This window comes from Dipodomys ordii, unplaced genomic scaffold, assembly GCF_000151885.1.
Source record: "Dipodomys ordii isolate 6190 unplaced genomic scaffold, Dord_2.0 Scaffold49, whole genome shotgun sequence".
In the NCBI taxonomy this organism is placed as follows: Eukaryota; Metazoa; Chordata; class Mammalia; order Rodentia; family Heteromyidae; genus Dipodomys; species Dipodomys ordii.
Window position 1 is genome coordinate 3,062,416 of NW_012267265.1, and position 25,945 is coordinate 3,088,360.

General features: G+C 39.3%; 2 protein-coding genes across 4 annotated transcripts in view; both read right to left on the reverse strand.

Annotated features, from left to right (window-relative positions):
* LOC105988527 (mitochondrial inner membrane protein COX18) overlaps positions 1-5,094 on the reverse strand; it is a 9,938-nt gene extending 4,844 nt beyond the window's left edge. The window contains exons 1-4 of one of the 2 annotated variants that reach the window (XM_013020158.1): positions 4,694-5,094; positions 2,974-3,074; positions 1,086-1,249; positions 675-796 (exon numbers count right to left, since the gene is read on the reverse strand). In XM_013020158.1, coding sequence (XP_012875612.1) covers positions 675-796; positions 1,086-1,249; positions 2,974-3,074; positions 4,694-5,038 — 732 coding nt within the window. In that variant the 5' untranslated portion in view covers positions 5,039-5,094. Of the gene's footprint in view, positions 1-674; positions 797-1,085; positions 1,250-2,973; positions 3,079-4,693 lie in introns of both variants that reach the window. The other variant, XM_013020159.1, reaches the window with a different exon arrangement.
* An 8,024-nt stretch (positions 5,095-13,118) lies between these two features.
* Positions 13,119-25,945, reverse strand: part of Ankrd17 (ankyrin repeat domain 17) — a 110,807-nt gene continuing 97,980 nt past the window's right edge. Inside the window, exons 30-34 of one of the 2 annotated variants that reach the window (XM_013020182.1) lie at positions 24,443-24,640; positions 17,033-17,281; positions 16,099-16,277; positions 15,479-15,643; positions 13,119-14,647 (exon numbers count right to left, since the gene is read on the reverse strand). In XM_013020182.1, the coding sequence (XP_012875636.1) occupies positions 14,588-14,647; positions 15,479-15,643; positions 16,099-16,277; positions 17,033-17,281; positions 24,443-24,640 (851 nt within the window). In that variant the 3' untranslated portion in view covers positions 13,119-14,587. The remainder of the gene's footprint in view (positions 14,648-15,478; positions 15,644-16,098; positions 16,278-17,032; positions 17,282-24,442; positions 24,641-25,945) is intronic. The other variant, XM_013020183.1, reaches the window with a different exon arrangement.

A 25,945-nucleotide genomic window follows, 5' to 3' on the forward strand; every position in this document is an offset into this window, starting at 1 on the left:
CTGGAAGTGGCACTGTGGCTCAAGTGGTAGAGCGCTAGCCTTGAGCTGAAGAGCTGAGGGACAGTGCCCAGGCCCAGAGTTCAAGCCCCACAACCAGCCAAAAAAAAAGAAAAGAAAAGAAAAGAAAAAGACAATGGTAGTGAGATTCTCTTTCTAACCCTACCTACAAATTCACATATTAGGCACATGTATACAGATAACAAAAAAAAAAAACCAAAACTATTATTACCATCTTAATTACCACCTTTATCAAAAACAAATCATAAAACTAAATTCATGTAGGACACCTGGGGACCAGGAGCTCATGCCTATAATCCTATCTATTCAAGAGGCTGAGAACTGATGATCATGGTTCAAAGCTAGCCAGTGCAGCAAAGTCAATTAACTATCTCCAATTAACTATTAAGAAAGCTGGAAGTGAAGCTATGTACCGCTCAAGTGGTAGAGTGTTAGCCTTGAGCAAAAAACCTCAGGGGCAGCACCCAGGCCCTGAGTTCAAGCCCCAGGACTGCAAAAAAAAAAGGGGGAAGAAACCAAGCAGGAAACCAAGCAGTCCCAATTACTGTTCAGAGTGCTCTCCAACGATCTGAAATATATGTATAGTTGATGTACAGTGGCAGCAACAAAACCCTACTGGGTTAAATGGCAAAGTAGTCTCATATAAAAGCACTGACCTCCACGATTAATAAATTGATGACACCTACAGAGACAGGCAGAATCCAAGTGGAATCCAGTGCTGTGAGGTCAGGAAACCACAGGACCCCACCAGAAGCTAACTGCTCCTGAACAGAAATGCCTGTGGAGAGTTTTGTAATATAAACGTTAGAACTCCTAAACACAGTAGAGGGAATATAACACGTAAGTAGTCTGAAAATTCCAAGAAGGTGTCCTGAACACTAATAAAGTACATTGGTTCTACTTAATTATTTTTATTCACAATGCAATTGGTTGTTCAAAACGATTTTTCCCCTCAATATAGGAAATCTGCTTATACTTAGGGAAGGCAGTAAATAATACTTATGAAAGCTATGATATTTTCTCCTTTCAAAGGACAATGTTAGAGAACTTATTTGGGAAAAGGGTACCTTCTGAATGTGCCGCCCCTATGCAAAAATTCCTGAGGGCAACAGACACGAAGATCCACATTGGTAGCTGAATCCAGACCAGCACAGTGGCTTTGAAAGGGTGGCAGTTATCCCGAACATACAGCTCTGAAACCAGCCTCCTCATATTCTTTAGGTAAGTGAGCCTGGATGAAGGGCACAGGGACAAGGCAAAAGAGAAAATGTCGCTTTGCTGAGTACTGCTTGATCCCTAAAGCACAATCACACCCGTTCTGTGGTTACTGATTAAAAGATCTGGACTCCTGTAAGTTTTATTGTCATAGTTCACGTTAAGGAGCTGCATAAGGGGAAGTAAACCCTTGTCAAAACTAATACAGAACAATATATAACTAGACAATAATTTGATAATCAGCTCTGCTGCCTATCTTTGGACAATTAGGCTTTAACAGAAAAAAATTTCAGAACTGACATGGTATGAATACAATTAAATCAGAAATACAAAAGCTAAAAGCATATTTTACTCAACTCTCTATAGTCCAGCAAACACGATCATTTGCTCTCAAAATATATCCTTTGTAGTTATATAATTTTGTACTGTATGTGCTACTGGACCACCAAAGTGCTCAATATCTTCCAACACACTTTCTCAAGAAGATTTTCTTCATCTGTTTTTCTATTTGCTACATTAGTCTGTTCTTAAGTTTTACTTTCTAAAGTCTCCTTGAGGCCAGTGCTGGTTTTTCTGTTGCTGTTTGTGAGACAGGGTATTTATGAAGTTTTGGTTAACCTCAAACTTGATATCCTCCTGCTTCTGCCTCCTGAGGGCTGGGATTACAGGTGTGTACCACCATGCAAGTTGATTCCAGTGTTGGGTCTCAAGTTTTAAGTCTCTTGAATCATACATTTTGTATAAGGTAGGCCAAACCATCAACCGTTTTGCTAAAGTTAATCAAATTACTGAATTAATATAGAACACAGATATTGTAGGTCCTTCTATTCTATTTTTATCTTTACATCTCTTTAAGACACCTGCATATTCTGGTCCCTGGATGACACAAATAAATCAGATTTCTACATCAGAGTGTCTCTATGCCATTTTACTCTTTAGGATATGAAAATGGAGCCATCTTCCTAGAAAGCCCTCTGGGTAACCATCTTTCTAGTTCTGTAGAAGCATGGTCCACAGTTTTATCAAGGCTGCTGATTACCCAGGTGAATTGCTATCAGTCTTTTCTTTTGGTTTATGCCTACAGTTTTCAGATTTCTTTTGAATGGTAAGATTTCAAAATCAGAGGCTTGTTACTTTTACCAAATAACGACATTAAACTATCACAACTTTTCTTTTTAAATGTCAGGATTTTTTTTTAAGCCCTAAAGCTTGACATGAGCTCATATTCATAAAAGGTAGGCCATGTCTATAATCTCAGCACTCAGAAAGCTGAGGCAGGAGGATCAAGAATTTAAGATCAGCCTGGGCTACATTTTTCCTCTCAAAAAGCCAAACAACAAAATCCCTCAAAAGATTAGCAGGTTTGTACTTACATAATAATATATAACAGCATATTTAATATATATTTGTTCACAAAATCTAGATAATGACTGAATACACAGCACCTTGGCTATCCAAGTGCAGCTGAGTTCAAGCCCTAGTACCAGCACATGTATGCACATGTATACCACCCACAAAATAGGTTTTTTCCTCCATTTCTTTGCTTTCAGGCCAATGTATAAACTACCATGCCATAGGGTAACCTGTTGAAATATGAACAAATGAAAGAACTACTTTCCTGTTCAATGTACAGAGCATCCAAACCTGTAATGAATATCATCTTTGACACCACACACATGTGGGCACATGCATACACATATACACACACATTCATGGTCTTATATGAATGAAACTACTTACTTGCTCACTCTTTTGGACCATCCCAACTGCCTTGCATGAATTGCAACTTCTTGGTTAAGATGTCTGGCAATGTTCTTTATTTCTGGTTGCAAATTTTCCACCTAACTAAAGGAAAAGTAGTTTTTTTAAGCACATAAAGGATCTTTATTCACAACCACTCTTAATTTTACTTATATTCTCTTATTTGAAAATGTAGTTTATAGACCAAGAAACTATGAGTCTAAGCACAGAACAGTGACACATGTCTGCAACCCCATCTACTCCAGAAGTGAAGGCAGAGGTAGGAGGATTTCAAGTTCAAGATCAGCTTGGGGGGCTGGGAAGGTGGCTCAGTGGTAGAGCGCTTGCCTTGCATGCCTGAGGCCCTGGGTTCGATTTTTCAGCACCACATAAGCAAAAAAAAAAAAAAAAAGATCAGCTTGGAAAAGGCTATCTATGGATTAGGGAGCATTGCTCAAATTGTAGAACTCACGTGATCTGAGTTCAATACCAAGTGGGAGTAGGGGGACAGGGAAGGAAATAAGCATAAATGTTAACTTTCACCTGTGGCTCACACCTGTAATCTCAGCTGCTCGAGATGAAACTGAGGTCTGAAGCCCAAAAAAAGTCTGGGAGCCAGGTGCTGATGGCTCACAGGCCTATCCTAGCTATTCAGGAAGCTGAGATTTGAGGATCAAAGCCAGCCTGGGCAGCAAAGTCCATGAGATTTTTATCTCCAATTAACTACCAGGAAACTGGAAGTGGCTCTGAGGCTCACAGTGGTAGAATGCTAGCAAAAGAGCTCAGGGACAGCACTCAAGTTCAGAGTTCAAGCTCCACCACCGACAATAAATAAAAACAATTCTGTGGGACTCCATCTCCAATATAACCAACAAAAAGCCAGGCTGGAGGTATGATCAAAGTAATAAAGCACAAGTTAACTTATTTGATATTGTCTCAGTCACAAACCCAAATTCCAGCTTGTATACCTGTGTGGTGCAGCGTATTACTTAATACTGCACCTTACTTAACTGCACCTACTTCACAGGATCATGGGATTACAACTTTGCTCTAAGCTTTCCTTAGAGAAAGTTACTCTACTAATATGCTTTAGTATGTGACAACTCCACTTATTTCTCGCCCTATATTCTTTCTGCAAAGTAGTTCCGTCTTCTTATTGCTGGGAAATCTCGCATTTGAATAATCTACATCATTGTCTCCAAAGCACTTTAAAATTCAATCTACCGCTGTTAAAATAGGCAGGGCAAGTCACCGCTTTTCTGATTCCACAGAACATAAAACGATGCTCTAAAAGATCAAGGGACCTTAGCTACCCAGACACCAAGGCTGCAGGTGGGAGGGCCAGGAGGAGAAATCAAGTTTGCAAACTGCTAGGTTGGTAGTTTCCTTCTAGTCAGAAAACGACCAGATGAACTAACTTGGGGGGCAAAAAGATGCTGCTGGCCCTCTTAAAAACTTTGAAGATGGTAACATGACAGGGTGTCTCACACAATTTTCTTGTGCTAACCTGGACTCAATCAAGAGCCTGACTTGAAATGACACTGCAGCAAGGACCCCCCCCCCTCCCGCTCCCACACACACATGCAAATCTACTAAGTACTTGTGCTCGGAGCACAAATCCGATGGGACACATGACAGGTAATCGCCATCTCTTATTTAACACATCTGGCCAGGCCGACGAGCACCGCGCACGCGGGCTGGAGCTGCGTCCGCCCCTCACCTTGGCCAGGATGTACTGCTGGTAAGCGGCCAGGGGCAGCGTGACGGCGCCACGCAGGGTCGCGGTGGTGAGCAGGATGCTGCCCCACCAGGGAAGGCCCAGGGCGGCGTGCGCGCCCAGCAGCACGTCCTCCGCCGCCCGCACGGGAGCCGACTCAGCCAGGGCCTCGTACCAGCGGCCCACGCCGCCCGGAGCCACCGCCGACACGGACGCGGCCACCCACATCGTGGGAAGCCGGGGCTGGGCGCAGCTCGCGGGGGCCGGCGGAGGCCCCGAGCCGGCAATGAGCAGCTGGGAGGTCGGCCGCAGCGATCGAGGCCACCGTGTGCGCAGGCGGCACAGCATGGTCTGCGCCGGGCTGGAGGAACCGAGGCCACGCCGGACTCCCGCGCCGAGAGGAAACCGGCACCGCACCACTCGCGACGCTACGCGCCTGCGTCCGGCGCTGGCTCGCCCAGGGCGTGCGGACGCACGTGCACGTGCGCGCGCACGCCCGGCGCGCCGCCAGCCCCTTCATCTTCCCAGGCCAGCGGGTGACGTCGTGTCGCACGAGAGATGACGAAAGATCTAAGGAAGTCCCGCCTCTCCCACGCGGCGCTGCGTAGTCCCGCGGCAGACGCCGCGAACTTTCCGCCGCGGGGACCCGGGCTTCTCGGAGCGCAGGCCGGAACTGCGGATGCGCGGTGCGGGCGTCCTGCAGGCAGTCAGCGCGTGGCGGGTCCGCGAGCAGGTGTCTGGCCAGTGCCAAGGCTTGGTCACCACCTTTTAGGACCCAGACCTGACTGGAGGGATACGTGGCTTTCGTTTTAAGGTTCAACTGAAGAGAGAAACGTTGTCATTGGCTCGTTTTCTGGGTGGCAGCTTTAGGCCATCTGCAGAGCTTTGCCTTCACATTCTGTGATACTGTAGTAGCAGGCGTCGTCTGGGAACGCACCTGTTACTGTGTCATTGGCAGTGCGACTTTTGGAGGCCGTACTGTATTTACATCCTATATATTTTAAAAGCCAGGACACGAGCACTTAAAGCCGCATGCAGAAACCGCATTGACTATTTCACTTTTGTGCTCCTGGCCATAGCAAATACACTAGAACGACATGGAGGAGTTTTCTCACCGAAGGGCCTTGTATGGTGAGGCGTGTGTGTGATCTGTTACCACTCCTGCTAAGATACTTGAGTTGTAAACACATAGAGCTAAAAGTAATAGTGAATTGTACACTTAACGCTTGAAACATTTGATCAAATTATTGCCTCATAGATATTCTGCGTTTTAATTAAAAGAACAGGGATGGTCCACAGCAGGAGACATCCTGAACCACATGGAATAGCCTTGTCTCAACAATAAAGCAAAAAAAAAAAAAAAAAATGTCAAGAACTTAGTCACTGCTCCCTGAGAAAGCACGTATTTTTCCCCCTAGCAGTACTAGCCTCAGAATCTTCTGAGGATTTTCAAACATAGAACCCTAGATTCCATTTGCAGGGTTTTGGACTCAGTAAGTCTGGGTTATGATGATAATTTGGATGACTTACCAGAAATTGCTGCTGCAAGTCTACAGATCATACTAGGAGGCACTTTCTTGGCCTCTGACAGGTGGGTTGGCTGGTGAGGACAAAGTTGCTACCAAGTAGTCAGTCTGCCTGAGCTTAAGACGAGTTGGCTACAAAGTGGCAACTCACGGAAGACAGAAGCATGTAGGGTGGCCCCAAACTACAGCCATCTTCCTGGGTTTTCCTGGGCAAGAGGTGTTTCCCGTATCAAATGTCACAAAGGGATAAGCACCTATGGCTTATAACTGAACTCTTACCTACTCAGAATGCTCAGAGCTGAGGTTTGCAATTCAAAGCCAACCTGGGCTGGAAAATTCAAAGACTCTTATCTCCAATTAACTGCCAAAACCAATTCGGAAGTGAAGCTGTGGCTTAACTGATAGAATGTTAGCCTTGAGCAAAGAAGCTCAGGGACAGTGCCCAGGCACTGAGTTCAAACCATAAAACTAGTACCATTCCCCTCCCCCAAGGAAAAAAAAAGAGCTACCAAAGATCCCTGCAACTAGGACAGACAGAAATATTCTCCTTTTTTTGTGCATGTGGACGCTACAGGGACCACTGTACTCTGACCTGTCTTTCTTTTAAGGTTCTTGTAGTTTCTTTGCTTTCTGCACTTTGAATCCAGCCATGTTTTTGTTTGTTCATTCTGGATATTTGATGTCTTCTGATTAAGTGAAGAGTTAATGAAAAAGAGAGGAAGAAGGGAAGGGGAAGAGGAAGAGGAGAAGCCTCCCAGACATCCACTGGGTAAAGCTACAATTGTTTCACTGTTTAGCTAACTAAGAATACCGAAGTCCCTTTTCTCTGGATTCTAGAAGTCATCTACTTTCAAAATTGATGATAGCTTGGACCACTTGTGGCTCACATTTGTCATCCTAGCTACTTAGGAGGCTGAGACTTGAGGGCCAAAGTTCAAAGCCAGCTCTGGCAGAAAAGTCTGCAAGATTCTTATCTCCAGTTACCCACTCAAAAGCCAAAAGTAGAGCCATGACTCAAGTGGTAGATTGCTAGCTAGCCTTGAGCATAAAAGTTAGGGACAGCAACCAGGCCCTGAGTTCAAGCCCCAGTACCAGCACAAAAACAAAACAAAACAAAAAAACCTGATGATAAATCCATACATGAGTTTTAAAATGTTTAAACACAGAACACTCACACAGTATGCACCCTCTGTACAGAGTTTTCTAAAGGAAATAGCCTAACAATATTTTCCTTAATAACCAGTTCCTATTGTCTACTAATTTAAAGTGGAATGAATTCATTTTTATTGTTTGTGGTAATGGGGTTTGAACTCACTAGGCGTGTGTCCTACCATTTGAGCCATGCCTAGAGATCAATTTCAATTAATTTTGGTGGACCTGGGGATTGAAGTCAAGAGCTCATGCCTTATTTTCTAGATAGAGACTCCCATTTTTGCTTGGGGCCAGCCTCTCACCAAAGTTCTCCTACCTATGCCTCCCACATTGAGAGCTACCAGCATTCTACCACTTGAGCCACAGAGACACTTCCATTTTTCTGGTGGTTTACTGGAGGTAAGTGTTTCATGGTCTTTTCTGCCTGGCTTTCCTTTCTTTCATGGCTGGCTTTGAACTGTGATCCTCAGATCTCAGCCTCCTTCTTAGCTAGGATTACAGGCATGAGCCACCGGCATCCAGCTGAAGTTTAACTTTAAATGGGGATTTCTTTGCTTAAAAGCCAGGGGAAGAAGTTAATTGTTTCTGCAGTTTTTTTTTTTTTTTGAGAGAGAGAACTAGGGAGCCTTTGTGGTTACCCTCTTACAGAAGAGAATTTTTTTTCTGGTCCTGGGGCTTGAACTCAGGGCCTGGATGCTTGTCCCTAAGCTTGTTTTGCTCAAGGCTATGCTCTGCCACTTGAGCCACCACTCTAGTTTGAGCCTTTTGGTGGTTAATTGAAGATAAATCCCATGGACTTTCCTACCTAGATTGGCTTTGAACCACAATCCTCAGATCTCAGCATCCTGAATAGAATTTCAGGCATAAGCCACCAGCACTTGCTATGTTGGGTGTTGCAGTCTGTAGCTCAGTGGTAGAATGCTTGCCTGGCATACAAAGTATTTGGATAAGTCCTCATCACTGCAAAAAATAAATTCATCTTTATGCTGAGTCAAAATAAATCTTTCCTTGAGTGGGTGAATTTTATTAAAGCATGTTGTGTTTTTGTATGGAAACATCACAATAGAACCTCTTTGCACAATTAACATACACTAATAAAAAGAGAAAGGAAGGGGAAGAAAAAAGAGAAAAGGTGGTGCCAGGTGTTGTGCAATCTGCAGTCTCAGTGACTGGGGATGATTAGTTAAGAGTGTTCCTTTGAGCCCAGGAGTTTAGGATCAGTCTGGGTAGCATTATGAGCCTCCCATCTCTTAAAATCAGTAAATAACCCCCATCTTCCCAGTCCATCCGGGTCTGAAGCATGGCATACAAGGAAAAGTACTTGTGTATTAAGTACAAGCCTTGAATTTCAATCCTCAAAACCTCTACCCTCCCCCCCCCAAATCTGTATTTGTATATTTGTTAATAAAGTCTAAAGAAAACATTTTCAAGTTACTTGTCAAATCCTTAAGAATTAATTCTGTAAATCTTTATAAGAAATTGGTTTGTTTGTTTTGCTGGTCATGGGGCGTGATCTCTGGGCCTGGGTGCTGTCCCTCTTCAGCTCAAGGCTAGTGCTCTACCACTTGAGCCACAACACCACTTTCAGCTTTTTCTTCTTATGTGGTGCTTAGAAATCGAACTCAAGGCCTCATGCATGCAAGGCAAGCACTCTACCACTAAGCCACCTTTCCAGCCTTTATAAGAAATTGGGATTGAGACTTTCAGCTGGTATAGATCCATCTTATCTTTCTTTGAGACTGGATTGATGAAGGCTCAAACTCTGAAGAATCCTCCAGCCTCAGCTCCTGAGTAAATCTTTTCTATGTATTGCCAAGTACTACATTCTCATTAAAAAGATATTCTCAGCTGGGTGTGGCAGAGCACAGCTATGACCAAAGCACACAGGAAGCTAAGGTAGAAGGTTCAGGGCCCTTTTGGGCTATGTAGTTAAACTGTCTCCAAAGAAAACAAGTTATGTATTCTCTATATCTGAATATTGATATAAATATACCTTTACCATATTAATATTAAATGTATGTTACTATCATCTGTGGTTATGGACACACCTTTAGAGCCATAGAATGATCAGAATTTGTTATCTATACAGAATGTTAGGGGAACTACTTGTAAATTGTTGTGTCACTAATGTGTACAACCAGCATTGTGATCTTTTGAGTACAGTACAAATGACCATAAAAATAATTATGCAAGCTAAAAGGAGTTGTCAATTCTAACACTTGGCAAATGAACTTGTTCAACATATTAAAGCATTTTTAAGCTGGGCACTATTATATGGTGGTGCTTGCAATTCCAGCACTCTAGAGGCTAAGAGAGGAGTATTATGAGTTCCAAGTTACCCTGGACTACATAGACTTTGTTTGCCAGGTAACAGTAATTTATAATCCTAGCTACTCAAGAGACAGAGATCTGAGGATAAACACTCAAAGCCAGCTTGGACACTTAAGTACTCAAGACTCTTATCTGAAAGTGGAGGTATGGCTCAAGTGTAGAGCACTAGCCTTGAGAGAAGAACCAAATGAGTTCAAGCGCCAGTATTGACATGCATAAACGCACACCCACACACATACAAAAGATCTCATTAAAAAACAAAACTCCAAATAGAAAAAGACTGAAAATCTACGTATTTATTTATGTTCTGTGTCTAATAATATGTATCACACTAGTATTTTTCTCTAGTATTTTTGACTTCCTTAAAGTTTGTACTGTTATTAAAGACATACTGTATTTAAAGCCAAAATAACAAAAAGACAACAGGGATATCCTAGGGACATAACTCTCTGTAATACCTGCTTAGCAAGTTCATGGTCCTGAATTCAAACTACACACACACACACATACACACACACACCACACACGCAGCACACACTATTTTGAGGCTAGCCTGGGCTAATAGACTACTCCCCCAAAACAAACAAAACCCAGCTTGGCTTCTAGAGATGGAGGTAGGATCAGGGATTGAGCCCAGCCTAGAGTCAGCAAGATCCAGTCTCAAGTTGGTTGTGGTAGTAGTGATGCCTATATTCCCATCTACTAGAAGGCCAAGTAGAAGAACTGCAATCCAAAGGTTAGCCAGGGCAATACCAAAGTTAGAGACTTAACTGAAAAACAAAGGGAAAGGAGACATAGCTCAAGTCCTTCACTTGCCTAGCAAGCTTGAGGCCTTATAACACCAAAAACAAAACAGTGTATCTCCATCCCCCCAAAAACTAAAGACAATTCTCTGACTCTATTTTCCATTTATTTACTTTATAAACTGTGAAAAGAATACTCATCCAGTAGAAGGAATGCTTCAAATTTTTAAAATTTCCCTGGACTATACATCTGCCACTTATTTTTTCCCCTGGTAGTATGGGGTTTGAACTCAGACTTGCATGTTAGGTAGGTGCTCTACAAGCAATGAGTCCAGCTTTGTGGCAAGATCTCACTTCCTTCCCAATCATGTTCCTGAACCATCATCTGCCTATTTTAGGCAGCTGGGACATAGATGTGAAACATCATGTCTGCCATTCTTTTCTCAAACTGCCATTTTTCTGTCCTCTAGTATTATTTTTCTTTTCTTTGGGTCCGGTCGCGGGGCCTAAACTCTGGGCCTGGGCGCTGTCCCTCAGCTCTTCAGCTCAAGGCTAGCACACTACCACTTGAGCAACAGCACCACTTCTGGCTTTTTGCTTTATGCTTATGTGGTGCTGAGGAATCGAACCCAGGGCCTCGAGCATGCAAGGCAAGTGCTCTACCACTGAGCCACCTTCCCAACCCAGTATTATTTTTCTTATAACAAAAGACACTACTCAAAATTCTGAACACAGGTTATTTCATGTATTCATTAGACACAAGGTATAGTGATCCTTTGGAATCAGACTTTATCTTTTATGTTTAAACTTAGCTTACATTAGTTTTATGGGAGGGGGGCATATTTCAGTGTTCTTTCTACACTTAGGAGCCTCTTGCTTGGTATGCTTGCCTATCTACCAAGTGAGCCATACTTGTACTCTGACATATTCCTATCACTTTAGACTCTTGTAAACTTTTCCTTAGTCGGCTTTGAACTGAAATCCTTCAAGTCTTAACATCAATAGGTAGGATTACAAACAAGAGCCACCAGCACCTTGCTTTGTCGTCTTGCTTAACACGTTTTCTCTAACTGAAGATACAAAGTTAGCTCTTCTTTTCACAAGTGTGAATTCACTTAAAGGTAGAAATTTGGCATGAAACAACACAACCATTATAGTTTTGAACTACTCTACTGTAGCAGAATACTTCCTTTGTATTTAAGTGATGAAAACTTATGCAATCAAGGCATGTAATATAGGAAGAGAGGAAATCGATTATGGAATTTTCTTTATTCTTTATGCCAGATATCTGCTTTTATTGTCTATCTCAGAGTATGAACTCCAGTCTCATGCATACTTGCTCAATTGGTATACTACCACCTAAGCCATTGCTGTTTACTTTGGAAATGAAGCCTTATGCAATTCCCTGGATTGGCTTCAAACTATAATCTCTCAATAGCTTTTGAGCTGCTTACACCAGGCCGTAGAATGAATGTTTCTGAAAGTCATAAAAGTGAACACCGAGTCACAGGATTGCAATGTTACATTACCTAGTTGTATAAAACTTGCTAATGTGAATACAGCATGAAAAATGTCAGAAAATAATAGGTAATCTGAGGCAAAAGACAGGGGTTTTATTGTGAGGAACAAGACAATTATTTAATATACGCTTGTTTCCCCAGTGGAACAACTATTAGAAATTAAACATTTTTTTTATTTACTAGTCAAAATGACTTTAATTTATAGTGGGAAATATTTTTTCAAATGTGCAATTACTAAAATCACTTTTTGTTAATATTTTGTTTAAATACATATTGAAATGAAATAGAAATTTTGTTAGAAATAGCAAATCATCTCTAAAGTGGAATGGATGGTATGAACGGATTACACAATAACGGGTATGCTTATATTTGGGGATTAAACTCAAGAAGTATTGAAGAGAAAAAATAGCATGTTACACATGTATATTACATAAGTATATTTCAAAAAAGGGGAAAAGACCTTTTGGTCTAAAAATTGTTTTTATTGTTTAAATAAATATGAACTATATTACATGTGAAATATAAAAAAATGTATTTGGAAAACTATTTCTAGAACAGACTATTAAAACCATGGCTTTGTACTTCACAATTCTGATCCCAAAAACCTTGGGCATTGCAATCTATATTCTGCTGCCTCAGTTTTAGCATCAACTAGATTAATTTGCAAGGTATCTTTGTATCTTTTCAATTCTTGTTTTTAAAACTTGGGCATATCATAGGTAGAAAACCAAATTTATGTATTTTTTAAAAATCACCTCCTAAATTAAGTCATGAGTGTGCTACTCACAAACATCTTGATGTATGTTCAAAATGTTTTTACTCTACTCAAGCCACGTTAGGCAAGAAATTACTCCATTTATTTGAATATTCAGGAATCATGTCAATGTTGGGTGAGTTATCAGAATTTTAGTTATTTTTTATGTTTGACAGTGTGGAGTTTCTCTCAAGTGTGGAATTTGTAATTTATTTTTGTCACTTGGGCCACAGTACCACTTCTGGTTTTCTGGTAGTTTTATTGGAGCTAAGAGTCTCATGGACTTTCCTGCCCAGGCTGGCTCTGAACCATGATTCTCAGATCTAAGCCTCCTGAGTAGCTCGGATTACAGGAGTGAGCCACTGACGGCCAGCTGTAATTTATTTTAAAAAAGGCACGTACTTATATATTACTTCACCTTTGTGCTTAAGTTTCTGTCAAATACAATTATATAATTTAATTTTCCCACAGGAGACAGGGTAAGACACATACTCTTCTTGGATATATTATGGTTTATTGTTTCAAGTGAATGAAATATATAAATCCCACTGAGTGTAGTGTGGCCCTGAAATACAAACAGGTTAAATGTAAATTTGTTATTTTAATATGTGTATTCATGTATCTACCATAAATTGTCTTAATGACAATGGCAAACTTTCTTGTATTATTGGCTTAAGTGAGCCATTTATCCTTTTCACTGATAATATACAAGTATAGAGAGCAAGAATACTTCCAAATTGAAAAAAGAAGATAACTTTCCACTAATTACTGAAAAATGAAATTTTTATGTTGACTCTTGATAACTGGAAAGCCAATGTTAAGAATCAATATTATCCAATATAAAATAGTACAATGAATTATTTCATAATTAACAGTATATTAAGAACTTGTATGTGCTGACTGGGGGGAACTATAGTGTCATTTTTATTCTCACAAAGTCTAGGTATTCTTGATTAGAATAAACCACTGGTGAGGATGACGATGTTCCATATTTTTTTTTATAGCAGCTGTTACAGTGAAAATCTTAATAGAATTTTTTTTTCCACTATCACCAAGAGAGTTTTATTGGTATAGTAAAGAAGAAAAGGCAAAGGTAAGAAGAAAAGAATAAGTGTGCATTAGTTCTAAAAGTATGAAAAGGTAAATAAAAAAAAAAACATGTTAAAGTCAGAAATTTCTTCTGTGTTTGCCTGGCTAAAACCAACTTGAAAGAAAGCAGGATGGGTGTTTTAAAAGCTATTGTCGAAAAACATTTACTGGTAATGATCATTATTTTACTTTATATTTAAAATTACACAAGTAGAAAAGTTATGCTTATTAATAGTTTAATGTATGAAGGAAACATCCAGATTTCTGAATATGAAGGTACATATCTCACATTAATTTAAGTCTACATAAAGTAGAGCCTCTATACTGACATATTGAAATTTACTTTCTGCTTAGCCTTTTCTGTTATGTAAACAATTGTACATTTATTTGCCATTCTAAAACTTCAGGATCAAGTTTACATAATTTTGCTAAATTTCCGTGTTTGCTCAGAAGCAGTTTACAGTACTAAAACCAACCAGCCAAAGAACAGCTTCAACAGAAAGTTATGTCCAAAGGGGAAGAGGGAAAGAAAAAGAAAAAAGAAAAAAAAATAAAGAAAAGGATAAGAAAAATGCTAACTAAGGTAAAATGGATGATGATGGGGACTGGGCAGTCACAAATGTTCACAGAAAATAGGTCAGTTAGTAAGTTCTTCTGCAAAAAGCCTACACACTTCAGTCAAGCACATCAGTAGAATGATTTGGGAGCATAAATTTTTTTTCTGGCCACTTGTGATTTCCTCTGAATGAAAAGGAATCTGCAGGCTAACAAGCTGATCCTCATCAGCCAAGCTGGTTCATATGCACACTGTTCATGTGAGGTGCCCAGGGTCCAGTCCACACCTATGAATATAGAATATGCATTTTATTAAATACTATTTAACAGGTAGTTGGTTAAAATAAATGTTTAACATTAATGAGGGTCCCTATTTTAAACTAACTTAATATTGTGGTAAGAAATAATGGGAAAAAATGATGGGGAAACATTTTTATAATGCTAAGGACGGAACTCTAGAACTTTGAAAACCATACTAATCAAGCACTCTAGCATTAGGCTGAACCTCTTTTACCTGCGGTCTCCAAATAGATGATAAATTGCCAATTCTTAGAAAGTTATTACTTGATGATTATGGAAGCATGTGAATTCAAGCTAACAAACACACCAAAATAAGCTAAATGTGTAAAGCTAAAATATGTAAACATAGAATCATATCTGTAAGTTTTCAGTTAACTATATAGTTTGAACACAATACTTTAAAATAAACCTCAAGCCGGGCACTGGTGGCTCACACCTGTAATCCTAGCTACTCAGGAGGCTGAGATCTGAGGATCGCAGTTCAGAGCCAGCCTGGGCAGGAAAGTCCGTGAGACTCTTATCTCCAATAAAGCGGAAGTGGGGTTGTATCTCAAGCAGTAGAGCGCTTGCCTTGAGTTGAAGAGTGCAGGGATAGCGCCCAAGCTCAGAGTTCAAGCCCCACGACTGACCAAAAAAAATCAAAAACCAAAAACCAAAACCCTCCATGTCACTTAACTGTATCACTAGTAAATACTAAGGTCCACATGAAATTATTTTATACTGTCTTGCTACCAAGTATTTCATAAATGCTGCACTTGCTACCAAGATTTAACTGTATTTCTGAATTTCATAAATGTTTGCTATATAATCAGTCTTACCGTTTGAGGACCATTGTTTTCTGTGGAGCTGGAAACCATCTTTATTAGTGAGTTCCAAGAGGGGTCTGCAGCATGAGGGCCATTAAATATGGGTCCTCCAGTACCATCAGGGATAGGTGCTACTGGTGGAATCATTGCATTCCCATACACAGAAAAAGGCATACCCTTAAATAGAAAACAAAAAAAACAAAGATCTGCTTTTTACTTAGATTCACTTTTTACTTTTTCCAATTGGATTAATAGCTTTAAAACTGATACATAAAATTTCATCTTTGGGAATATGTAAGTTACCTAAGGAGCATTTTTTTCCTTATGATTTTATCTAGCATTAGATTATAAATAAGCCTTGTATATCCAAAATATTTAGTTCCAAATTGTCCTCTAAGACCAGTAGCACAGTATTAAGTGCCTGCCTAGGAAGCATGAAACCCTGAGTTCAAGTCCCAGTACTGCCAAAAAGACAAAATCAAAATAACTTCAAACCTCCAAACAAAAAGATAGTTCTCTAAATAAATGAGATAACTAAATATTTATATTTTAGATTTTTGACCCATATTTTCTGGCATCATTTCACAAGTGTTCTTTGAAATAATTAAATTGCATATTTAAACCACCATTACCCCAACTTTAGGGAAGTCCATGTATCCTGCAGGAACATGCTGATGGAATGTACCAGAAGGAGTTACAATTCCTGTATTGTCTCGCTCTATTGCTTGATGTTGTGAAAACACTCCTGGATCAGACATCGGTCTATGAATCATTGGATTTCCCATCCCAGGATTACACCAATCTACTTTGTCTAAAGGAAAAGACAGACAAAAACAAAAAATGGTAATATTTAAAACATTACCCTAAAGATTTCCACAAAAATTGGTAATATTTAAAACATTACCCTAAAGATTTCCACACTGCTTAATAAATAGCACTATAAACAAAAGCTGAGATATAGTGAAAACACATAGCCAGGTGCCAGTGGCTTATGTTTGCAAGCCTAGCAAATAACAGCGTTTGAAAGTAGAGGATTGAGTTTTGAACCAAGGCTAGGAAGAAATGTCTGTCTATGTCCAGCAAAGTGCCAGTAGAGCAAGAAAGCTAAGTGAGAGGTCAGGGACCTGGATTAAGCCTCAGTACAGGTAGAAAAGCAAGAAAACAAACACATACAAAAAATAGACCAAACCAAACAAACCAAGATAAAATAAAAACCTAAAATGCTCAAAGTAAATATTAAATACTTAATATGATGACTGAAAAAGAACATATCTGCAGTAGCTTATTTAATGGAGATCATATAGAAACACATTTTTAAGAAGCTAGTCAAAACAAACAGATGCAAATACAGAACTTTAAAATAACTATGGAGGAAGTGGAGGTGTTGCTCAAGTGGTAGAGCACCACCTTGAACAGAAAAAAAAACCAAGTGAGAAAGAAAGGACCTGAGTTCAAATCCCAATGCCAGCACAAAAGCACAATAAAAAATAACTATAGAACTAAACAGTGTTTATGATAATAAACATATAGACTTAACTTTCAAGTAAACAAGCTACCATATCATACCTTGATTGCCACCAATCCCTTCAAAGGACCAGATGCCACTGTGCCCTACTGATGTAGACAAATTACTCCCAATAACAGATGGAGCTGAAGTTCCAGTTTGCCTGATACGTGCAGAACGTTCAGTTCCAATAGGGACCGGAACTTTCCTGTCCTGAGAGACATTGCTGGGCTTTTCTGACCCTAAAGGTACTGATGATGGGGCGGGAGATGGTGCACGAACTCCAGAGGATACTGACTGTGCAGGAGAATCTAGAGAAGAGATATTTCAATAGAATAAAAGTTACCTATAGAATGTTGTTTTATAAAAACAAATCTTAAACTCTTAGGACATCCCTTGAGAAAAGCTGAAATAAAAAAATGTTTAAGCAATAAATTATGCATATTAAAATTTGTTTAAAGTTCCATGACCACATGATAAACCACAACAAAATGGAAGTAAGGAAATATCATTGCCTGTACTAGCAATTCCCAATTTGTGTACTGTATGAACTCCTCTTTTTCTGATATGATATAATGAAGAAAACAAAAGGATGGAAAAATTTGGAAAATCTAGCCAGGAAAAAAAGAGGTTGAAGACTTTTCGTTCAGAACCTTGATCATGCTGATAAAACAGTAATAGGAAGCTATTTTGCCTTTCCTCTTCAAATTTTATCAAACTTTGTTAATAGAAATCTAAACTTTTTGCATCAAAACCAAGTTTGTTTTATGTTTCTGAAAATAAACGATTATTTTCTTTTTGCTAGAGAAAAATACTTTATTTTCTGACAGATGGGCAATTTTAGGATATCTTAAAAAAAAAAAAGCCAAGGGCTGGGAAGGTGGCTCAGTGGTAGAGTGCTTGCCTTGCATCCCTGAGGCCCTGGGTTCGATTCCTCAGCACCACATAAGCAAAAAGAAAAAAAGCTGGAAGTGGTGCTGTGGCTCAAGTGGTAGAGCGCTAGCCTTGAGCTGAAGAGCTGAGGGACAGCACCTAGACCTAGAGTTCAGGCCCCACGACTGGACCAAAAAAAAAAAAAGCCAAGACTCACAAACTTTGGTATTGTTTCTTCTAGATAAACTGTCTGAATCTTTGTATGTCTTTATCAAAATATTTGTAAAACGAAGTATTTCTGCTAGACTACTGAAACATGCATTTTGCCTAGGTTAATTATTGTTTGTATATTGCTCATTTCTAGGTGTTTTTGTTGTCATAGTGTTATAGATCAAGTTTATAGTAGTATCCATGCTAAGAAAACAATAAACAATCTACTACTAAGCTACATACTTAGTAAGCCATATCATTTCTAGTGATCAGTTTGTTTAGTGTAAATAAACTTTCATAAAATTTTTAGTTACCTTTCCACTTGTCTTCAATTTTTTTGCCTCAAGATTTTTTTCAGCTTATAATTCTTTTGTCCTCAGTTTATTTCTATGTTTTATTTATTTATTTTTTGAGATTGAGTATTATTTTACAGCCCACACTAGCCTTGAATTTACAATTTTGCCCGAGCTTTCTAAGTACTGGAATTGTAGTTATGTGCTATCACATTAGAACAGTATAGTTTTTTTTTGGGGGGGGTCAGTTTTGGGGCTTGAACTCTAGACTTGGGCCCTGTCCCCGCGTTCTTCAGCTCAAGGCGAGTGCTCTACCACTTGAGCCACAGCGCCACTTCCAGTTTTCTAGTGGTTTATTGGAGATAAGAGTCTCACGAACTTTCCTGCCTGGGCTGGCTTTGAACTGCGATCCTCAGATCCCAGACTCCTTAGTAGCTTGGATTACAGGTGTGAGCCACTGGTGCCCAGCAATTTCATACATTATTAAAAAAGAAAAAAAAAAAGCCACAAATGACAAAATTTAACTTTCATGTAAAAAGTCCCAGCATAGGCATACACACACACATGCACACATACAAGTATTAAGCACATCTAAACCTAAAGACATAAATGGTAAAGGAACCTGGAAGTTTAAATTTTTAAACTGTTAACTTTAGATCCATAATTTATTGGTTATGCCTGACTGACCCAGAACCAATCATTTCATAAAATTTTCCCATTTATACATTTAGGTTTGTGTATGTGTGTCTAGACAGACAAGATCTGGCTGGCTCCTCCTGTGATCCTCAGCTCTCAGCCTTTTGAGATTAGGATTAGGATTATAGGGTGTGAGCTATCAGTACCTGGCAGTACCCATGGTATCAGACTAGAGGGAGCAAGAATTGAGTTCAGTTAACCGGGAGAAAAGGAAGGTTAGATATGGGTCCCTACAAAATATTATAAGCAAGGGTCAGTGGAGAATAAACGTGTGATGAGATTTGGCCCAGAAAATTCCATAGGCAGGCCAGGGTGCTGGCTGTTCATGCCTGTATCCACAGCTATCCTGGAGGATCACAATTCAAAGCTAGTCCAGGCAGGAAAGTCTATGAAACTCCATCTCTATTTAACAAACAAACAGCAGTGTGGAGGTATGGCTGAAGTAAGTAGTAGAGCACTAGCCATGAACCAAAAAAAGCCAAACACGAACACAAAGCCCTGGATCTAAGCCTCTGTGTGCACGCATACACACATGTGCACACACACACACACTCCCTGACCCAACACCCACAGATAGGGTTCTAAGAGGCATACATGTCAATGTCAAATGCTTACACCAAGTGCCTAAAAAATATAATTTATTATATTGACATTAGTATTACTGGTGAACAAAATGGAAATAAAACTTAAACTGTATCTACTGTAGTTCTATGCTCAACAGCATTTTGCCAGTTACTTGGAAGAATCTAGAAGATTTTTCTGCATGGGTTGTTTCAAATCAAGTATTAGGCTCCTGAGTAGCTAGAATTATAGGCATAAGCAATGAGGCCTTCAATAGGTTGCTCAAGGTGATCTTCAACTCCCCTCTTCCACCTCCCTTAATCTCTGAAAGGCTGTGACTACAGGCATGTGCTATCAGATCCCTCTAAATAAGGTTTCAGAGGATGGGGCAGATCTATTTTTTGCTTCTTAAACTAAGGAATAATTTTTAGGAAAAGAATACAAAATTGAAAATATAGTACTTGGAAGGAACTTCAAGATAAGCTGAAGTTAAGCTTCACTAACATCAGTAAAATCATTCTAATTTTGAAATGAAAACAGGATCCAGAGTTAAAATTCAAATAGCAACATGACTCACATGTTAAAAAAAATGTTTCTGCTAGAAAATTACACTGTGCTTTATCTGTGTTTACTAAATATACTCCAAATTTAATTATGAAGAAATGTCAAGATAATAAAGAAGGGGAAGTATGTATCTACCAAATGACTGACAGTTTTTAAAAACTCTAGAAAGACTAGGAGAAAACACCCAGATCATTTGTCACTGAAGAGAAATTTGAATCTTGGAAGAAAGGGAATCATAAAAAGTATTATTCAGGGGGCTAGGAAGGTGGCTCAGTGGTAGAGCACTTGTCTTGCATGCTCGAGGCCCTGGGTTCGATTCCTCAGCACCACATAAGAAAAAAGCCAGAAGTGGCGCTGTGGCTCAAGTGGTAGAGTGCTAGCCTTGAGCTGAAGAGCTGAGGGACAGCACCCAGGCCCAGAGTTCAGGCCCCACAACCAGACCCCCCCCCAAAAAAAAGAAAAAAAAAGTATTATTCAGGGGCTGGGAAGGTAGCTCAGTGGTAGAGTGCTTGTCTTGTATGCATGAGACCCTGGGTTTGATTCCTCAGTACCATAAAAACAGAAAAAGCCGGAAGTGGCACTGTGGCTCAAGTGGTAGAGTGCTAGCCTTGAGCTGAAGAACCGAGGGACAGTGCCCAGGCACAGAGTTCAGGCCCCATGACAAAAAAAAAAAAAGTATTATTCAGATAACTGATGAATATAAGCAACTATTATATATTAGAATATAAATATTGTATTAATACAAAATATTTAATTTGACCTTTGCATTGTAACTTGTTCTTATTCTTATGAAATTAAATATTTAGAAATAAGAGGCCTAGACATTTGCAACTAATTCTAAGATAGTACAGGAAAAACAATAAAAATGTAAAAGAGAATGTGGCAACATGTTACCAATTGGTAAATCAGAGAAAATATAAATGGATTCTTCATGCTAATCTTGTTATATGTTTAAGGTCTTGAAATAGCCTAGTTTCAAGCTAGCCTTAAACTCAAGATCCTTCTGCACTCACCTCCACGTGATAAAGTTACTCATGTGCACCACCATAATCAGCTAAAATTATTTTTTCAAAAGGAGTTTTGATAATGGTTCTAAGCTTTAAACACTACTTTGTGTCTCCTTTCTTTCTTCCATGTTGTTTGCACCATTCAAGTAAGATGGACTTTTGTCATGTTTATGCTCTAAGTAGCCAGGCTGAAAGAATACTGTTTATGCTTTCTATATAGCTGGAGTAATTAATTGCAGATACGACTACTCAGTTTTAAGCAAGGGTAGGAATGAAACTGTGGATGCTCTAAACTATGCCTTCTTAGTAGCTATATTATAGCCATAAGCCAGTGCTTCCTTAACTTCTTTCTCATTTTAAATTATCATATATCAGTTAAATAAAGGAGTGTGACAGTTACATTGTATATAATGTGACTGTATATAATGTATTCTGATCAATCTCTCCCCTTCTAAATTGTAAGATTTTTTTGTTTCTGTCAGTCGTGGGGCTTGAACTCCAGGTCTGGGCCCTGTCTCTCAGCTCAAGACTAGTGCTCTGCCACTTTTGGTTTTATGGTGGTTAACTGGAGATAAGAATCTCATGGACTTTCTTGCCCAGGCTGGCTTTGAGCTGCAATCCTCAGATCTCAGCTTCCTGAGTAGCTAGGATTACAGGCGTGAGCCACTGGCAACCTAGCTAAGGTATCTTTTCTTTTTCTCAAAGTGGTATTTAGTTGCTATTAATGAAAAAAGTGAGTAGTTACAATTGTGCCAGATACAAAGAAATTATATCTAAGAAAGTTCATTTTTCTTTCTTTTTTCGGAGGTAGGGTGCCAGCACCAGGGCTTGAACTCAGTGATTAGCACTACACTTTCTTGCTCATGGCTAGAGCTCTACCAGACTGTTTTGCCTGGACTAGTTTTGAACCTCAACTTCCCAGGTCTCAGCCTCTTGAGAAGTTGAGCTTTACAGGTGTGAGCCACCATCATCTAGCTGGAAAGTGCAATTCTTCATACAGCAGTGTCATAGTATCCTTTGAGCGGACCTGTTATATTATTCTTATCTTAAAATAGCTTCCATCTTTTTGTACCTAAAGTGGATTCCTAAATATGATAAAATACCCATCTTTAGCACCTATCATTAGTTAACTATCATTCCTCATTGTTGCTATCATCTCTAGAAATAGCTATTTATTACTTAAAGTTGTATTTAGTTTAAGTGTTCTATTTGTGAAGAGCTTAGAGGTAAGACCATTCATGAGGCCACTGAGTCTGATCTCTAGCACCAAGTTTCGAACATATTTATAAGGTGGGTTTTTTTTTGTTGCTTTGTATGTCCCTCCCCCACAGTATAACCTGCTTTTACTGTATTTGATGTTGGTATAATTTGGGGAGGGGAAGGGAAAAAACAAATTGTTTATTATTATGCACTGTCCCTCAGTTCTTCAGCTCAAGGCTAGCACTCACTCTACCACTTGAACCACAGGGCAACTTCCAGCTTTTTCTTCTTATGTGGTGCTGAAGAGGGCCTCATGCATGCAAGGCAAGCACTCTACAAAACAAATTGTTTAAATAGGGATACAGGTGGACCCATTGCAACAATGAAATGTGCAAGATGCTAAATGGACAAGATGCTATGTCAAACAAACGAACTTTACAACTTTGGTGGGGGGAGGTGGGGAGGCGATGGGAAGGGGAAACAAAGGAGGAGGCAACAATGCTTGATAAGAAATGTATTCATTACCTTGCTCATGTAATTTTAACCCCTCTGTATGGTACTTTCACAATTTAAAAAACCTTATTTGTATGTAGTATTTGTTTCTTTTACCCCAGGCAGAGACAATTCAAGATTGATTGGACAGATCATAGGCATAGTAAAAATTTGCATTTTGATTTAAAAAAATGCTATTCAATAGCTGCTATATAATATTGTCAAACTACATTCTCTTTACCTCAATTATGACTACCAGGACATTTTAAACGTTTTACAAAAATAGATAAATCAGCCAACACTATGGCTATAACCTAACTACTCAGGAGGCTGAGATCTGAGGATTCCAGCTCAAACCCAGCCTGGGCAAAAAGTCTATGAGACTCTTACCTCAAATTAAGTAGCAAAAAAATCTGGAAGTAGAGTTGTGGCTCAAATGGTAGATTACTAGCCTTGAGCAAAAAAGCTCATGGACAGTGTCCATGCCTCAGAACAGAACTAGAACCAAAAAAAAGAAAAAAGAAAAAGAAAAATACCCACAAAGATAAATGAACTGGAATCCTAGCTACTCAGGAGATGATACTTCAAAGTCAACTCAAGTAGGAAAATTCTTGAGACTGAGTTTAAGCCCTAGGACATGCACATGTACACACACACAGACAAATAATTTCAATCAGAAATGCCCTAATTTTTCCTACTATTGGTATATATTTCCAATACTTACATAGTATATAAATAGTATATTGTATGAAACAACTTATGCTTTAACTGACAATGTGCTTTCATGTGCCTCTCAAATATTTAAATGTTTTACTATTTCATTCTGTCAATAAGGTTCACTCTATTACATATACTGCCACTTTTAGAAGAAATCTTGAAGCTTAAAAGTCTTCAGCATTTTAAAATGTTTGTCTTGTTGATTACTGATGCTTTAAAGAACATAATACTGCCTTTGAGATGACTCTGTCTTGTGCTGTTTATGTAGCAGATGAAATTTAGGTGGACAAAAGTACACTTTGTAAAGTCAGAAATCTTTCTGCTTGTAGATTCTCAAGCTAAAAGCAGATATAAATAATAGGACTAGGTTTACAATGTGACTCAGTGGTAGACCGTGAGCCTATCATGTATGTGTAAGGCCCTTAAGGTTCAACCTGAAGCACGGCCAAAGAAAAAAAAAAGGTAAAGATCTTCAGAAATTATACAGATTACCAAAAAAATGACAAATTTTATTCAGAGTATTAAAATCCTATAAAATTTGGGCTGGGAAAGTGGCTCAGTTGTAGAGCGCTTGCTTTGCATGCATGAGGCCCTGGGTTCGATTCCTCAGCACCACATATGCAAAAAGAAAAATGCCGGAAGTGGTGCTGTGGCTTAAGTGGTAGAGCACTAGCCTTGAGCTGAAGAGCTGAGGGACAGTGCCCAGGCCCAGAATTCAGGCCCCACAACCAGACCCCCCCCCCGAAAAAAAAATCTCATAAAATTTGTTTCAAAGCTAAAAATTCTAAACTAGGAAAATTTGTTTTGAAGGAAACATGCAAATTTTGCTTTCAGATTGACTCATATATTTATTACTCACCATTTGATGCTGATGAACATGGAGTCAATAAACTAAGTGGGGAAAAATGTTGTCGGTTGAAGTTAGCAGCTGCAGGTGCCCCTCCGAGAGGTGCTCCAGGTCCATACATTTGACCTCCTGAAAGGTTTGAGGCAAAGTTTCCCAAATGTGTGGATGAAGGTGTGACAGAACCATATGGCGAGTCCATATTGACAATACCTATAATGGAAAAAATCCATTATCATCATTAGTTACTCTAAAGAGAAGTAATTAAGATAAAACTGAAATTCTTAGAGGCCCGAAATACATCCAATACAACTTCAATTATAAGAAAAAGTTCTCCCACTTTGGCATGGTGGTACATGTTTATAATCTCAGCATTTGGGAGGCAGTGGGACTGACAATTCAATACCAGGTTGGGCTATATAATCAGACCTTGTCTCAAAAAAGAAAAAGAAGCAAGGTGCCAGTGTCTCATGCCTATAATCCTAGCTACTAAGAAGGCTAAGATCTGAGGATCATGGTTCAAAGCCAGCCCAGGCAGGAAAATACATGAGACTCATCTCCAATAAACCACTCAGAAAACTGGAAGTGGTGCTGTGGCTCAAGTGGTAGAACGTTCACCTTGAGCTGAAGAGCTGAGGGACAGCACCCAGGTCCAGAGCTCAAGCCCCACGACTGACCAAAAATATATAAACTTCAAAAATAGATCTGAAACCAAGTGTAGGTAGCATATAGTATGAACCTGGGCAGCAGTCAAATCCCATCTCAAAAAGCTACTTACAGAGGTTGAGGCAAGTTGGCAAGTATGAATCAAAATGGATAACTTACTGAGGCCTTGTCTCAAAATAAAGTAAGAAGGGTTAAAGATGCTTGCTTAGCATGTACAAGACTCAAAGAGTTAAATCTCCCATACCACCACATATTAAAAAAAATCTCAAAAATAAAAAAAATCTGAATCTAAAACATTAATGATAAAATTATCCAGAAAAAGTTTACATATAAAAAATGAAAAAAGCAGAAATATTTGTTAGGCAAAAATTAAGAGATACTTCCTTTTTGTGGGAGGTGGTAATGGGACCCTGTACTTGCTAGTCTACCTACACCTGGAGCCCAATCTCCAGACCAAGAGATGTTTCCTATGTAAGAAAACCAAGAATGAATATTTTTAACTAAGTGACCTGAATTCAGCAATACTATCCTTTTGTAGATTATGACAAGTAAGTTCAAAACACTAACTTGGGGTGTAACACAAACTGTCTATTTCCTCCCTCTAAGCCTCCCACATTAAAACTCTGCTGTTTTCTATGCCTTCTAACAAAACAAGTTCTTTTTCTCAAATCCTTTTGTTTTTGGGTCTGGTCGTGGGGCCTGAATTCTGGGCCTGGGCGCTGTCCCTCAGCTCTTCAGCCCAAGGCTAGTGCTCGACCACTTGAGCCGCAGCGCCACTTCCAGCTTTTTTCTTTTTACTTAAAGTGGTGCTGAAGAATCGAACCCAGGGCCTCATACATGCAAGGCAAGCGC